The sequence below is a fragment of the Typopeltis vanoorti genome, chromosome 10, assembly GCF_054136105.1.
Source record: "Typopeltis vanoorti isolate ZY-2024b chromosome 10, IOZ_Tvanoo_1.0, whole genome shotgun sequence".
NCBI classification, from domain to species: Eukaryota; Metazoa; Arthropoda; class Arachnida; order Uropygi; family Thelyphonidae; genus Typopeltis; species Typopeltis vanoorti.
Genome location: NC_143558.1, coordinates 106,461,996 through 106,479,192, shown reverse-complemented (window position 1 = coordinate 106,479,192; position 17,197 = coordinate 106,461,996). Strand labels below are relative to the sequence as shown.

The following is a 17,197-nucleotide window of genomic DNA, read 5'->3' as shown; positions in this document are numbered from 1 at the left end:
CAAAGTACATGAAAGGGAGTCAGCAGGTAGGATGCAGTTACCAGAGTGAATGATGGAAGAGTGAGGAAGAAAGATAACATGAGTGTAGATAACATTTGAATTTTAATAGTAAAAATTTGAAATTGAAATTGAAAATCAAATCTCGCTCCCTTTTTTGGATACACTAGTCACACGTCTTCCCTCAGGCTGTCTATCCTTCACTGTTTACTGCAAACCTACACATAACCAGCCAATATATACATGCTAACTCTTATCATTATCCTTCACAAAAACTTGGAGTCATTAACACCCTCAAAAATGGAACTATAACAATTTGCTGTAATGGGCAAGCTCTTAAACAAGAATTAAAAATTATTAGCAATACATTTAGAAATAATGGCTATAGCAAAAATACTATTAATAAAGTTCTTCCTAAAACTTCATCAAAAAATAATGTAGATTACAGTAAAACCATAGCTATCCCATACATTAAAGGGTTATCAGTAAATATTAATAGAATCCTACACCATTATAATCTTAATTACATTTTTAAATCACCTTTAAAATTAAAAAATGTATTCAACCCCTCTAAGGATCCTCTATCCCCATTGGTAGAGGATCCTTAGATCCTGGAGTTTATTGCATCTGTTGCACCTGAAATTTACCTTATATTCGGGAAACTGGACGTACAATCCATATCCATAAAAAAAGAGCACAAATGACATATTCAATTTAACAATTTTTGTGAAGCACGCCTCTTGGATCATGCCCTTAACACCCTACACCAAATTGATTGGAAAAGTACTTGCTCGTTACATCATACAAAAAACCTGGTATGAACGAAAATTTAAAGACGCCTGTGAAATTTTGATTAACATCCTAATCTTAACAATAATAATGGCATAAAAATCCCAAAAATTTGAATGGTACACATTCAGCCTACTTAATTTCCAGCAAACCCTGACTTTAGGACTCTAAGCTAATTTTCATCGGGCACTATCCATACCAGTTAGCTGTAACTTATATGTATACTTATATAAGTAATTTTATTATTTATTTTTATTTTTATTTTTATTTATTAATTTTTTTTTCCTTTTTTTGTAAACGTGTTGCTCACCCATTTAATTTAATTTTGTAACCTAACAGAGGATGATAATAATCGAACTCTAGCTTTGATGTAGTGAGTTTCTTTTTTCTTTTTTTTTTCCACCAGAAGTCAGGCCAATAGTTGTAATGGTTGGTCAGTAACTTTAGCATGCCATGTAGATTGTTGTGAAGCTTGTTTCTTTGTATATATGTGTATACTCCAGATGATGACCTTAATGTGAGCATTGAAACGTTGAGTGTTTATTTTATATTAAACTAAAGTTTTACTCCAACATGGTAGTTGTTTCCATAATATTCATAATGTATTCTGATCACCATGTAAGCATGAAGGAAACAATTAATAGTATACCTTTGAAAAATGTTAGATTGGAAGTATTGAGGACCTGACAAATAACAGATTAATTGAGAAGAAAATGATTATTATTATTAACATTAGATCTTCATGTGGTCAGAGTACTTATTGCAGCAGTACTTATTGCATATCCCCACTTATCACATACGAAGTTCTGAACTGTGCATTGAAATCATTCCCTATTTCACATCCGTCACACTGTTGAACACTGCATTTTCTTCACCAACTACTCTGCATAGAATGAATGTTCTCCTCACTTTTTTGCTTACATCCTCCTTATATGGCTTCAGGGATGTCACCTTATTCTACCAGTGAAAAATCTTTCCTATATTTAAACCAGTTATATTCTCTCGCCCTTTCCAACTTTTTTCTCCCAATCATATTACCACCCGTCCTCCTACTATTCATGAATCTCTGTAAATGATTCCCTCAGTCAACCTTCATACTCATACCCAAAGTCAAAACACTGTCCTAATCAGTATTTTCTTGTCCCTTTCCAATATATATTCCTTTTTTTTTTTTTTTTTTTTTTTTTTTTTTTTTTTTTTTTTTTGAGGAGGATGGAACCATAATTTCATTACTTCAACATCTCAAGGTCTTTCTAATCATTGTCGTAATTTCTTGTGATGCCCTCACAGTTTTAGCAGTATAATTCCTAAACTACAGGTCCCTTTCCTGCACTACGACTCTCAGATCCCTAATTTTCTCCACCTCCTTCAAAATTTCCCACCAATTATATACTTGGAATCCCATCCTTCTTTGCTTATTTTCAAAACCTTGCCCTTTGCATATGCAACCTGGTAGCTACTGGTACTGGGATCCAGAAAAGCCGCCCCCAACATTTTGCCCCAGGCATATCTCACCCCCAGCACATTTCACCCCCTGTAGATAATGAGTAAGCTACAAAAATGTAAATAACACACCTAATTTTTTAATAATTCTAATTTATTTTGTTTTAATAGAATAAATGCACATTATCATTATTATTATTACCACCCCAAGACCTCATGGAGTCAAAGACTCATCTGGGAGGTCATTTTATCTCTCTCTCTCTCTCTCACACACACACACACAGCTCATCATACCATGCCTTGAACACATTCAAACTCTTTGCAGACACCGCATTCTCAGGCAAGGCATTCCAATCATTCACAACTCTGCATGAAAAAAACCTGCCTCTCACTCCCCTGCTCACACCCTCTTCATACAGTTTCCAGGGATGACCTCTGGTTCTCCCCTGATCTCCCACTATTCTCTGTAAAACTTCTCCAGCTTTGATCCTATAACAACCCCTTACCAACTTGTAGGTCTCTATCATACTCCCCTCTTCCTCCTGTCCATCAGACTCTGCAAATTGCATGTTCTCAATCTTTCCTCATACTCGACATTCCAGAGGTCAGAAACTACCTTAGCCAGTCTCCTTTGCACCCTTTCCAACATCTCTTCATCCTTTTGAAAACCCAGTGACCAAATCTGAGCACAATAGTCCATGTGTGGCGTAATCAAAGCTTTATACAACTGAACAAGAATCTCCCTACTTCTACATGTCAGTCCCCTGCATCATTCCCAGAAGCCTTTGTGTTGTCTTCACAATTTTGGCAATGTGTCCCCTAAATTTTAGATCCTTATCCACTATCACATGCAGATCTCTTATTTCCTCTACCTCCAACAATATATTCTCACCAAGCATAAATTCTGCATCCCATCTTTGTTTTCCAAATTTTAAAACCTTACATTTTGCAACATTGAACTCACATCTCCATTTCCATGCCCAATCACTCAATCTATTCAAGTCTTCCTGTAAGGCCACAACATCTTCACTACACTTCGTGGTTCGTCCAAACTTTGCATCATCTGCAAACAACTGAATATCTCCATCCAAATCTTCACCTATATCATTAATATACAAGTTAAACAACAATGGACCTAAAACAGACCCCTGAGGCACTCCACTAGTGACTTTCCTTTTCCTGGATATCGCACCCCCATACACAACTTGTTGATACCAATCAGATAGCCAGTCTGCAATCCAATGCATTAATCGAATATCCAACCCCATCTGCTCTAGTTTGACTGTCAACCTATCATGAGGTACTCTATCAGAAAGTCTTTGCGAAATCCAAGTATATTACTATGTATCCTTTTCCTCTGTCCAAGGAAGCAGTCACTTTATTGTAATAAGTAAGTAGATTACTAAAACATGACCTCCCTTTAGCAAATCCATGCTGTCCATCAAAGATTATACCATTGTTGTCAACTCAACTCTGGATCCTAGTTCTCACAAGCTTCTCCAACAACTTAACCACAACACCTGACACAGAGATAGGCCTATGGTTTGATGCTTGAGTTCGATCACCTCCTTTATGAAGTGGCACAGTCTTGCCATCCTTCCGCTCCTTAGGGACTTGACCGAGTGCAAGACTCGTATTAAAAAAAATATGTCAAGACAGGTGTCAACTCCCTGGCACATTCCTTCCGAATATGTGGTGATATATTATCAAGTCCCACTTATTAACATCTAGTTTACTCAACTCTCCATACACCTCTTGCTCACTTACAGTCAGTCTCTCCTCCATCTACTGCTCTCAATCTCTCCATGAAGTCACATTCACAAGATTGAAAGATTTTTATGAATTGCTCATTAAGTATCCTCCACCACACATTCTGCATCAGTTGTCTTTATACCATTTTCTCCAATCAATGTCATCCTTTCATAATTATTCTTTCTTTTGCTGGCTACATATCGAAAGAACTCCCTAGGATTCTTTTTGGTTTCATTAGCCAACTGCTGTTCATACCTCTCTTTAGCTAATTTTAATAACCAAGTCACCCTCCTTGCTTGGTCTTTGTAGACCTCATGGAATTGGTTATTTCCACTTCTCTTATGCTGCCTCCACAATGCCCTTTTTCTCTGTATCGCATGCTTAATCTCTTTATTCATCCATCTCACACCCACCTTAGTTAACTTTCTCACCCTTGAAATACATTTAGATATTGCATCTACTAAACAGTTTTTGAAAATCCCCCAAGCTGCATTGATCTCTTTTCCAGCTAACTCCTCATTCCATGCTACACCTGCAGCTGTCTCCTGAATCATCCCCCGTTGTAGTTCCACATATACCCTTTTCTCACAGAGGTTCTTGCACTGCTGGCAACCACCCAGGTAATCACCTCATGGTCACTCTCACCAATTGGTGGATGATTTGACACCTCATTTACAATTACATCCTGTGATGAGATGACCAAATCCAAGACCCTCAATCTTTGTGTGCCCTCTGTTACATACTGTTTAAGGTAGTTATCCCTCAAGAAACTCATTTTCTTTACCTCCAGTTGCTATCTCATCATTCCAGTCTATATTGCCATAATTAAAATCACCCATAATGATCACATTATTATTGTTTAAAACTCGAAGTTGTATGCAGTGCCTCTAAGGTAATCAATTACATTATGATTTTGAAAATCTTGGACTATTGTTTTGATTCCAGCAGAAATTGCAGCATACGTCTTGTTTCTTTGATTGTCTGAATTACCGGCAATTAGTTGTGTAATTTTGAAATTGTGCAGCCCTTGTTGTTTCTTTAAAGAATTGATTAATCGGTAAATATTTGGGAATCAAGTAGCACAAGTTTCCTGAAATCCCCTATGCCACCCCTCCACGCCGTTGTTGGTACGTTGCTGATCATTCAGTGTTTGTGTGTAAACATTCCACATTTCGATGGCATAAATGGGTAATTGCCGGTCTCGCCATTGTCTTCTTCCAATATATGTATCTTCAAAGTAGTTTGCAATCACCATAGCTTCAATGGGGAAGTCACCAGCTTCAACTAAATCTTCAAATGCTTGAATAACATTATCATGAGGAATAAATGCCAATGCCGGAATCATTTGAATCCAACGAGCAAATTCGTGGTCTTGAATAAATGCCAATGCCGGAATCATTCGAATCCAAGGAGCAAATTCATGGTCTTGTTCGTTTCAGGCTTTTAAACCTTCATTCTGTACCTTTCACCAAACGCTTTGGGAAAGATGAAAAAAACAACTGGTATTTACAATCCTAGGAAATTCTTGTTGGAAGGCTTGCATGGCACTTTGTTCGAAATCTGTCATAAGTCGCTGGGGTTGGAGACCCAGTTGTAGATTTTTAATTTCTTGAAGCAACTTGACGTATGTGGCACGAGTTTTGTTTGGCAGAAGCACGTAGACCACTGGAATAACTGCATTGAATTGAACCACATGAATTGTATAAAGCTGATGGAAATGCATGGGTACTCTGCTAAAAGTTGCATCAGAAAACCACTCCTGGCTATGCTCTAATAACTGAAGATTGTTACTATGGAAAAAATAAGCATGCGACCCGGGAGCAGTTCGTCCTGAGAATCATACGTCAAAAACTGTTGTACATTGCCATCGATAATAATTTCTTGATAATTTTGTGGAATTACTAGGTCCTGGAGATTGCTCAGTAAAGCAGGAGTACCATTGTTGCATCGAACATGACGAATCATTTAAGTGAATCCGTTTTGCAACAGTTTGTTGTGGCTGTTCATTTGTGGTTGTTGCATGTTGCCTTATTTGACCAATCAATTGCAGTGCTTCCGACCTTGCAGCTTGAGCTGCATGGTTATGTTTAGTTATGACTTTCACAACTGGGCCTTCCAAGCCCTCTGTGCAAACACGCCCTTTGCAGGTGGAACGTTTTTCACAAACCCAGATTTCATGTTGTTCATCTACAGTTCTCTTTGAAAACACGTAAATGTGGTTGTCGTCATCTACCAATTTTCTTTTGCCTGTTATTGATGGAACACTTTTTGCCATTGTATACACAGGATTAATCAATCAAAATGCAAAAATAATTATTAGATATTGCACTGCCTACGACGCACATCTTGTTCATGCAATGCACCACCGATAATGAGGTGACGAAAACAGCAAACGCGCGCTGTCCACTGTTCCCTCTCCCCCATGTCCGTCACCAACCACGTGACTATCGCCCTCATGGTCGAGTATGTATTCTTTCCATTGTGAAAGGATTAACAGTTCCAGTTAATACTTTTACGATGGAAAGAGAACCCTGAAGACATACAAAAAGGGAGAAATTAGTTTAAAAGCTACGTGATGATTTGTATACGAATATAATTTTAAAAATTTGTTTGGAAAAGTTAGAGTTATTGGAAGTTCGGTTCGAGTAATCGAGAGAGTTTAACATTGAATCTCCACCAAAGGGGCTAGTTCTTCATTAAAAATTCGAGTCATCGAGCGTTGACTGTATTTATATTTTTGTAACCTATTCATTATCTACAGCGGGCTAAATGCTGGGGCGACTTTTCCGTAAACCCTCTCCAAATAAACCAAATTTTTCCGCTCCAAATAAACGGTGTGCATGAGCACACCGTTTATTTGGAGCCTCTATAACTTAGTATTGAAGATGACCTTTGGTTGGAAAGACCTGGATTTGAATCCTCTATAGGATGTGAAGACCTTTATAAGAATTTTTCAGATTCAGGTGAGTTATCCAGTTTCCTAGAGAAGTAGCAGGGCTCTCCCTCCCCTTCCTAAAAAGAGGTTTTCACCCCACAAAGCAGGTTAAAATAGCCAGAAGAACACATACAATTTACAGACATAATATGCTACCTTTACATCCTTAGCTGCTTTATGTATAATTCCAAACATCCACAGTCAAATCTTCTTGTAAAGCTATAGCATCTGATCTACTCAAATTTCTCACTTGTATTTCATCATGTACAAACAACTGCATATATTCAGTTATCTATGGTAATATCTGAACTCAGTATTAAAAAGGCATGTTTGGCACATTGTATTTTATCCATTAAAGAAATTCATTATTTAGTAGTGGCATATAATATGGATGTATTTTATATTTTACTTTTTCAGATTACTATGATCTCATTGTTGGAATTCTGTCAGCAAGAGACAATTTTGCTCAAAGAGATACAATCAGACGAACTTGGATGAGTGAAATAAATGTAAATGGGTACAATATACACACATCTTTCAAATTAAGATCATGGTTCATTATTGGAAGGAGTGTTTGCAATATCCCTCCTCAGTTTAGGTTGGATGAACATAGTTGTGAATGGTGGATAACAAATATAACAGGTACAGTATGTGTATATTATGAAATACAGATTTTGTTTTATTTCTTGTACTTGTGTTTGTACAGGTTGTGGAAAGATATAAACAGAATTATTATTATCCCAACACCCCAGTGGGATCAAAGACTCATCACAGCAGGTCCATTTGTCACACACACACAGAGTTCATCATTCTGTGTCTTAAATGCATTCAAATTCTCTGCAGATACCATGCTGTCAGGCAGTGCATTCCAATCATTCACAACTTTTCATGCAAAAAAAACCTGCTTCTCACTAACTTGCTCACTTCCTCCTTATACATCTTTCAGAATGATCTCTTATTCCCATTTTATTTTCCATTATGAAAAACCTCTTCAATGTTCATCCTATACCAACTTGTACATCTCTATCATATCACTTCTTTTTCTCAACAAAAGTTGAGAAGATGCAAATTGCATCTTTTTATTATTATTACGTAACTCCTCTAGGGAGTCCAAAGACTGATTGAGGGAGGTCACCTACTCTACAACTCTCCATCTCCACCAATCACAACTACCTTCATCATCTACACCAATGCCATCTACTGCTGACAACCACCACTAGTATTTTCACAGCCAATCAAAAACACCCATGCCCATGGCAGGATTCGAACCCCCCAGCATTTTGGCTGGAGAGCAGAAACGCCAACTGCTCGGCCAACCAGGCTGGCTCAACCAATCTTCTCAACCTTTCTTCATACTCAACATTCCAGAGACCAGAAACTACCTTAATGAATCATCTCTGCATCCTTTTGAATATCAGGTGACTAAATTTATGCACAGTAGTCGATATGCAGCCTGATCAAGCACTTATACAATGGAATCAGAATCTCCTTACTTTTCTACAAGTTGGTGTCCTCCCATCATTGCCACAATTCATTGTGTTGTTGTCACTATTTTGGCAGTGTCTCCTCTAAATTTTATATCCTTATCTACCATCACCCCAAGATCTCTTATTTCCTCCACCTCTGACAATATGTTCCCACCAAGAGTAAATTTTTCTTCCCTTCTTTGCTTTCCATATTTTTAAACCTTACATTTCTCAACACTGAGCTGGCATTCCCACTGCAATGCAAATTCATTCAATCTATTCAGTCTTCTTGAAAGGCCACATCATCTGCTATACTCCTCATAGTTCTTCCCAATTTTGCATAATCTGCAAACTACTATTTATCTCCGTTGAAATCTTCCCCCATATCATGAGCATATAGGTTAAACAGCAATAGCCCTAAAACAGACCACACCACTAGTGACTTTTCCTCTTGTGGATATTGCTACTCCATACACAAATTGTTAATACCTATCAGATAGCCAGTTTCAAATTAAATGTGCTATCCAATCCAATCCATTCTGTTTTAAATATCAACTTATTATGGGATAACCTATCAAAAGCCTTTCCATAATCTAAGTATACCACTGTGTATCCATCTTATTATGGGATAACCTATCAAAAGCCTTTCCATAATCTAAGTATACCACTGCGTATCCATCATCTTGTCCAATGCAGCTGTCACCTTGTTGTAATAAGCAGATTACTAAAACATGACTCCCCTTTAGTTGCTAAAAATGTTTAGCATTATACATGTTTATAAGGATATGTGCCTTGCATTATGGGATACTAAGGCAAGTGATGTGAAGTCATTGGCCTCTATACACAAGCATCCCAGTCGTGAAGTTACTTCACATGTAAACTTTGTTTGCTTATATTTGGCTAAAGGATTAAACCAAGAATATAATTTCTTGGCATCTTTAATTTATAGTATAACCAAGTGGAAAAACTTTCAACATCTATCTCTAATCCAGAGTAAGTATTTTGGTAATAAGGTGTGACACTTTTTTGGCTACTTGTGTATGGAAATATGACTTCTGCTTTACTTCAACCGTGGTATCACTTCTGGGTCTGGCTCCCACCGATGATAACTCAAAAAAAGGTCGAAATTGGTCTTTGTAGTGTGACCCTCCCTATAATGCATAGCATTATACATATCTATAAGAATATGGAGGGAAATTTGACACCCCATTTATAATAACACCCTCTGATAGATGATAAAATCCAAGACCTTCAATCCTCATGTATCCTCTGTTATATACTGTCTGAGGTAGTTGTCTCTTGAAAACTCAAGGAATTAATTTTCCTTATTTCTGGTTGCTATATCTTTATCCCAGTCTCTATATTGAAATAATTAAATTAACCCCTGATGATCATCCTTTTCCCTATTTGCTTGGCTAATTTACATATACATTTTGTGGTCATTACCCTTCACATTTCCAGTCCTATAGCAGCATCTAAGTATTTCATTCTGTTCCTCTATATTACACCATACTGCCTCAAAATGACTGCCACTATTTCCTCCCTCTTGAATTTCTGCCTTGTATGGATATAACTCTTTTTCTGTTATCAACATCAGTCCACTTCCTTTGTACCCTTTCTATCTTTATGAAAAATCATTCCTTCCATTTCTATTCCTGTGATATCATCCTTGTCCAACCATGTTTGCTCTTATTCTAACAATTTTGGATGAATAAACCCAATCAACACATCCATTTTATTTCCCTTGTTTCTGATCGGCAGTGAAGAAAATACATCATGTCTACTACTCGAAAATGTGTCGATAGGTGTAGATTCCTTCTGCTACATTTGTGGCAGCTTTACTGTTCCCAGTCAAAGGACAAATATCACTGATTTCGTTAAGAAAGTGTACTTTGCATACTTTGACGTAAAACTTGCAGATCAGGACAATTCGTGGGCTCCAAATAAAGTGTGTAAGTCATGTGTAGAAAATTTACGACAGTGGAGCAAGGGAAAACACCAAAAATTAGCTTTTGGCATTCCAATGATTTGGCGTGAACTGAAAAATCACGTAGATGATTGCTATTTTTGTTTAGTTCAGACTTCTGGCTATAATAAGAAGAATAAGAAAAAAATTGTATATCCAAATCTCGACTCAGAAATTCAGCCAGTTGCTCATTCCAATGAAATAGCCATGCCAATTTATAAAGGATTTCCTTTACTTTAGAACGAGCATGATCGGGATATGTCAGATGTTCTTGAAGAGCAAGACTCGGATGTTGATTCAAACAATGAAAATTTAATTTCTAGTTCTGGACCGCAACGTTTTACTCAAGCGGAATTGAATGACTTAGTAAGAGATTTGGGCCTATCAAAGGAATCATCGGAATTGTTAGCTTCAATTTGTTTACTGTAACAATGTGTCAGGTTTACTAACTGAAATGAGTGTTGTACAATATCATCCAAATGAGTGGCGTTTATTTATCGACAGTTCAAGCAGAAGTCTCTAGTGTGTCTTGCTACACAATGGGAATGTATATGGCTCAATTCCTATTGGCTATTCAGTCCACTTAAAGGAAACATATGAGGACATTAAAAAGGTTCTGAAGTTATTAAAATATACAGACCATAACTGGATCATCTGTGTGGATCTTAAAATGGTGAACTTTTTACTTGGCTTTCAAAGAGGATATACAAAGTTTTCGTGTTTTCTATGCTTCTGGGATAGTCGAGCTAGAAACCAACACTGGAGTCAGAAACATTGGCCTCTTAGAATATCCTTAAATGTTGGAGAACAGAATGTTATAAATCAATCTTTAATCGACAGAGAAAAAATCATTTTTCCACCTCTACACATCAAACTAGGTCTTATGAAGCAGTATGTTAAAGCTTTAGATTTACAAAGTGACTGTTTCCAATACGTATGTGAAAAATTTCCACAACTTAGTTATGAAAAAATTAAAGCCGTTGTATTTGATGGACCGCAAATTAGAACTTTAATGAGAGACCCAAATTTCATCAACTCTATGAACGAAATTGAGAAAGAGGCCTGACTTCATTTACGATGGTTGCAAATAATTTTCTTGGAAACAAAAAAGCATGCAATTACAAAGATCTAGTGGAAACAATGCTTGATTTCCCGAGAATTCCCGAGAATTTAGGTGCTGTAAGCGATGAACAAGGCGAAAGATTTCATCAAGACTTAAAAACTATGGAAGATCGGTACCAAGGAAGATGGGATTCTCACATGATGGCCGACTACTGTTGGAGTATTCAAAGGGATTGCCAAAACAGAACACACAGCAGAAATTGCTACAAACAAAAATTTATTCCCTGAAACTCATGTGTAAGTTAAGTAAAATTGTTATTTTTTTATAAATATTCTTGTAATTTTTAATGAATATTGTTAAGTAGTTATTTAATTATCGGCCTCTCTCGCATTCAAAGCGCCAGTACGTGGCGTTGCAGGTTCTTACGCATTTATTCGTTTACTAACAAGCGAGAGCAGTGAGTGCTCTGATTCTGATCTGCGCACCGCTTTGAATAATAGGCTATATCTTCGGGAATTTTTCGAATTTCTTGATAAAAAGTTAGGAACAGATTTTTAAAAGTACATACTTTCAGAAAATAATATTAAAAAATCGATTTTTTTGATCCTCTAAATAGTACTGCCTCCTTAAAACTATCGAAAACTTACAAATTAGCAAAAAGAAAATGCCATAGAGGAAAAACCTGACGTGATAGAGAAAAATGGGTTTGATATTTGAAATCAGCACCCAAATTAGTAAAAAACAAGTCTCATATAAAAGTCAGCAAAAATTGTGTTGGACTGTGTTATCAATCTTTCTACCACTGTATTCCCCTGTCCACCCTGAGTCTCCCTGTTTCTCTGTTTGTCTTGCATGCTTGTTCTCTCATTCTGTGCATTTATGCTACTCACTTCTTCATTCATAAATACCACTACAATCTCTTATTTTTTTTTTACTCTCCTGCTCTTTCACATTATTTCTTACTTCCTCAGATTTATTCTTTACACTCATTACTCTCCCTTCCAGCAGTAGTCTCTCCAAATGACGTACACCCAAACCATTCAAATGCAGTCCATCATGCATATATAGTTCAATTCATCCTTCAAATTCATTCTACACATTAACAAACTGCACTCCTTTCTCTTCACACATTTCCACTAACATATCATTTATAATATGTTAGTGGAAATTATTCTTTAATTTCCACTTTAAGTGGAAAATATTCTTTCTCTCCACTTCATCTCATCATTGTCATACCTGGGCAACAAACTGATAACCTTATCTATCACACTATTTTCTTTTATCCTTTTGAACAATCTCTTGATTTCCAATCTTACATTCTCCTTCTTTCCTGTCAAGTAATTTGTTCTCTCTACCACTACCAACTCCTTTGCTCGCCTACTCATATTCAACAGCTCAATCACTATTCATTTTATCCTCCAGAAAACAAACCTTGTGCATTTTTTTGTTGACCAGACCACACCTCTAATAATCAAATCCCATACAAATCCCACTAATGAGTCTTTCGTTACCTCTTTCATACCAGCATCATTCGTTCCTGTCTTTTTCATTCTTCTATATTTTCAATTCACTCCATGTCTGCTTCATTTCTTGCCTAACTCGGCTTTCAAATCTTGTGTAATTTATTTTTTCTATTATTCACTCTCACTATCTATAATAAGTTCGCTACTATCACTTACTAGATGTGACTTCTTCTTACCCTTCCTTTAGTCGTTTGTTTTTCTTCTTACCCATTCCAGACCTTTCTTCAAATCGTACATTCTCCCTACATCCTTACTAGATGTGACTTCTTCGTACCCTTCCTTGAGTCATTTGTTTATCTTCTTACCCATTCCAGACCCTTTGTCAAATCCTACATTCTCCCTACATAGAAACCCGAAATTTAGGGGACATATTGCAAAGGTGGTGAAGGTAACAGAGGATTGCTGCAATAACGAGAAGGACGCTGACCTGCAGAGATAAAACAGTTATCATTCCGTTGTATAAGACCCTGATCAGACCACACTTGGACTATTGTTCTCAGATTTGGTCCCCTGGATTTGATGGGGATAAATTAACTGTGGAAAGGGTACAAAGGTGGATAACAAAGATGGTTTCAGGACTGTACAATGATAGTTATGAGGATAGGCTGAGAGAATGTGGACTCCAGAGTTTGGTGGATAGAAGAAGGAGAGGTGATATGATTGAGACTTTTAAACTGTTGAAAGGTGGTTACAGGGTTGACACTGGGGAGTTCTTTTGCTTGGTTGAACAGCGGGAAGAAGTGATGACCAGATGCCATCCCTGGAAATTATGAAAGGAAATTGTGAGGAGTGGTTTCTTTGCATGGAGGGTGGTTGAACCATGGAATGCACTGCCTGATGGAGTGGTGAGAGTGAGAATGGTCAATGAGTTTACGGAATGGTATGAAAGACTGTGTTTTTTAGGGGAGGATCTCCCCTCGATGAGTCTTGATGAAGGAAGGACCTCTCACGATGAATCTTTTGACTCCATGGAAGCCTGAATAATAATAATAATAATAATAATATATCTTATTGTCAGTTACACAAGCTTGTTTGCTGTCACCTCTTCTTGCCATCTTATCATTAATTGCAAGTATTTTTCGTCATCATTATTGCATGCTTTATTTTCATTTGAACGCTTTTCCTTGCTATCACTTCCACACACTTTCTGAACATTCGCACAATCTTTCTCAACACCATTTCATTTATGATGCCGTATTCCCTGCTCATATTTAAATACTCCTCGTTGTCTATCAGAATATTGTATTTCCTACATATCCACACTTGCTCCTTTATCTTATTTAGTCTCTCCACATAAATATCCAATGACATCTTCCCATGCATACATGCTACAATCATGGCACTGTACCATTTGGGAAAAACGATGCCTTCACTTTACTTTTGCATCGACCTATGCAATGATCTAGCTTTTGCCACAATATTGTATTAGAGCACTAACAAAGAAACAATGAATTTAAATTAATATCACCTTAAATATTTAACCAAACACCTCATTCTACATTCAAATATCTCACACTGTTACACTCAATCTACAAATTAGACACTATCACCACACATTAAATATAAAATTCACTCATCTTTTCACAGTCTACAGGACAACCAGTATGTCAATGGATGTAAGAATAGGAGCCTGCTTATAAAAGGACATAATGAAAGATTTGAAACTGCGAGTGCAAAGTTACAAAAAGTAACAAAGAAATAATGGTGGTTAGTGTGTGGTATAGAGAGTGCAGTAACTAATTGTGTGAAGAAAATAAGATGGCTTCAGAGTGGGATTCAGTCATCTGGTGAAGTCATGAATATAGTGATGCAAAGGGATAGTTAATGAGTACCCTAGTGAAGCAGCAGAAGTAAATAATGATAAAAGCAAGGTTGTAATGAGTTTTTAAATGAGTTTTGTTTGTTTGCTGATGGAAGGACTATTAGAAATAAGAGAGAGAAGTTTGTGGTATTATTAATTTGCAGTTGTATATTGTATATATAATAAATATATTGCCACACAATATATATTGTGTGAAAAATTAAAGGGATATTAATTGATCTGATTTGAGGATCTGATTGTAACAGATGTTATAACCCCTCCAAGTTGATGAGAGAGTGACTATATAGTCCTGACTTTGAGGTTGAACAGAAATGTAGACGTATCAAGGAGAAAGGAATTTATTTGCCAATATATATAAGACAGGTGAGGGCACATAATCTGTACTATATTGTAATCGGAGGAATTTTTATTGTTGAATTTTTGTTTTGATACATGTGCTCATTTGATTCGAATTGCATATTGACTATGCTCTTAATGAAATAAAGAAAATATATAAATAAAGAAAATAATATAATGAAGAAATAAAATTCTGATATAAGTTCCTTATTGTGTTTAATAATATACAGGACCAGTAGAAGAAAGGTAAGTGTGAAAGGCGAGATTAGGCGAATGGAAGAGGTGAATGCAAGGCGAATCAGAGTAGGAGTGAGAGAGTTATGGGAATGATAGAAGAGGGGAGAATAGGGTCCTTGGGTATCTTTCTTCCGGGCAAACTGCTTAATCCCCATTATGGAGATTTCCTTTTTAGAGAAATTGCAGGAGAACCTGTCTTTCTCTAAACAGTCAGATCCAAGTACTATCTTTTCTGTAGTTCTAGGGTTTCTGGGAGTATCAATAGCTCTGGTGAGACAGTCAACTCAAAACCAGGCAGCTACATATTTACCTTCAGTTTCTCCGAGGCATGAACAGAGTACTTCGCAATCCCATTTAATGTGATCGGCCTTTTTAACATAGTGATACAGTTGGGCACCTGGGATTTCAGCTTCCTAAATAAAGACATGGTAATCACTGAAACTTGGGAACCAGTATCTAGCCAAACTTTGCACCGTAGCCCTCTTATTTTTCCCTGTATCATAGTCATAGAATCTCCATGTTGATTTCTAATGTTTCTCTGCATTCTCTTTGCTCCTCGTGTGTGATGGTGGCGAGATGTTACCATATTAGATTCCCAATACATCCTTCTATATGAGTCTCTTCTACCGCTATAGCAATTTCTGGCAATGTGCCCAAACTTATTACATCTATAGCACTGAGGTACTTTTCTCCTGTTTTCCCTTTCAGTACCCTCTTGTTCAGAGCCCAGCTGCTCCTTGGAGTTTTTTGGTTTGAACTCTTCTAACTGGTTTAGAATGGAGTCAAGTTTCTCCATCAAGAACTGCTGCAGTCTTTCTACCTCTTTTTGTATATAAGAGTATATTTCTTCCATGTTAAAAGACTCTGCAACCGTCAATCTGTTGTGGTCTATTTTATTTACTTCTGTGGCCTTATTTTCTTCTTTTTCTCCCTTCAGTTTGTCTTTACTTTTTTCTTTAGGATTCCCTATATTTTTCTCTTTCTTAATCTCACTCTTTGGATCTGACACTTCTGTAATGCTGTGTATCTGGCTGGCACTAGATGTGGGTTGCAGATTGCCTAGCCTTTTTTCTTTTTCTTTTATGGCCTGATAGCATTCTTCTAAATTACTTATCTTCCTTTTATATGCTGCCTCTTTATATTCTTCTCTTACTCCTAATCTGAATTGGTTGAATACTGCCCAATCAAGATGACTCTTCTCCTCACAAAAGTGAGCAGTCTATTATAATTGTCTGAACAGATTCTTTCTTTTCTTGTTTGCATTTTTGCAGCCTCCACAGGTTCAGACCCATGCTTTTAACTTTGGAAAACTGAGATATCAAGGTATCTTTGAATTTATTGTATTCCAAAGTGTCTCTCAGTATGGGAAAGGAACAAAAAATTCCTGGCCCTCCCAATCAGTTTATTCCTTAATATTATTAGAGGCTGGAAGTCCGACCAGTTTCCGACGTTCCTTAGCTAATCTGCAAACTTGAAGAAGGACAACACATCATCGTGGTCCTCTCCAGAGAATTGAGGTATGATGAGGTGAGGATTTACAGTTCTAAAAAATTCTACATCCGCATCGTGTTAGTACGAGTGGGTCCTGAGTTACCGCTGTTCACATTCTTGGTTCTTAAAAAAATTTTCTTATGCTATATAATATGTATATATATATATACACTTTCTATTTAATTGCCTGTTCTTTATTTATAAAACTGTTCCAATCCACTATTTTTTATGTTAACTACTGTGGATTTTATCCTGTCGACTGTGCCATTGTAATGAAAGCTGTCTACTGCGTTATTGTAATATCTTCTTTCATTCTTTATCACTAATCAGCAGTGCATGCTTTTTCTCTCTTAACCTTTCTCACTTACTCTTCTGTA

At 36.8% G+C, this 17,197-nt stretch overlaps 1 protein-coding gene across 6 annotated transcripts in view; it reads left to right on the top strand.

Moving 5' to 3' along the window:
- Positions 1 to 17,197, top strand: part of LOC150102651 (UDP-GalNAc:beta-1,3-N-acetylgalactosaminyltransferase 2-like) — a 322,880-nt gene that overhangs the window by 7,246 nt on the left and 298,437 nt on the right. For 5 of the 6 annotated variants that reach the window (XM_090399028.1, XM_090399027.1, XM_090399026.1 and 2 more), the window contains exon 2: positions 7,334 to 7,558. The exons of the other annotated variant lie outside the window; for it this stretch is intronic. In XM_090399028.1, coding sequence (XP_090255154.1) covers positions 7,411 to 7,558 — 148 coding nt within the window. In that variant the 5' untranslated portion in view covers positions 7,334 to 7,410. The remainder of the gene's footprint in view (positions 1 to 7,333; positions 7,559 to 17,197) is intronic. 6 annotated transcript variants of the gene reach the window in all.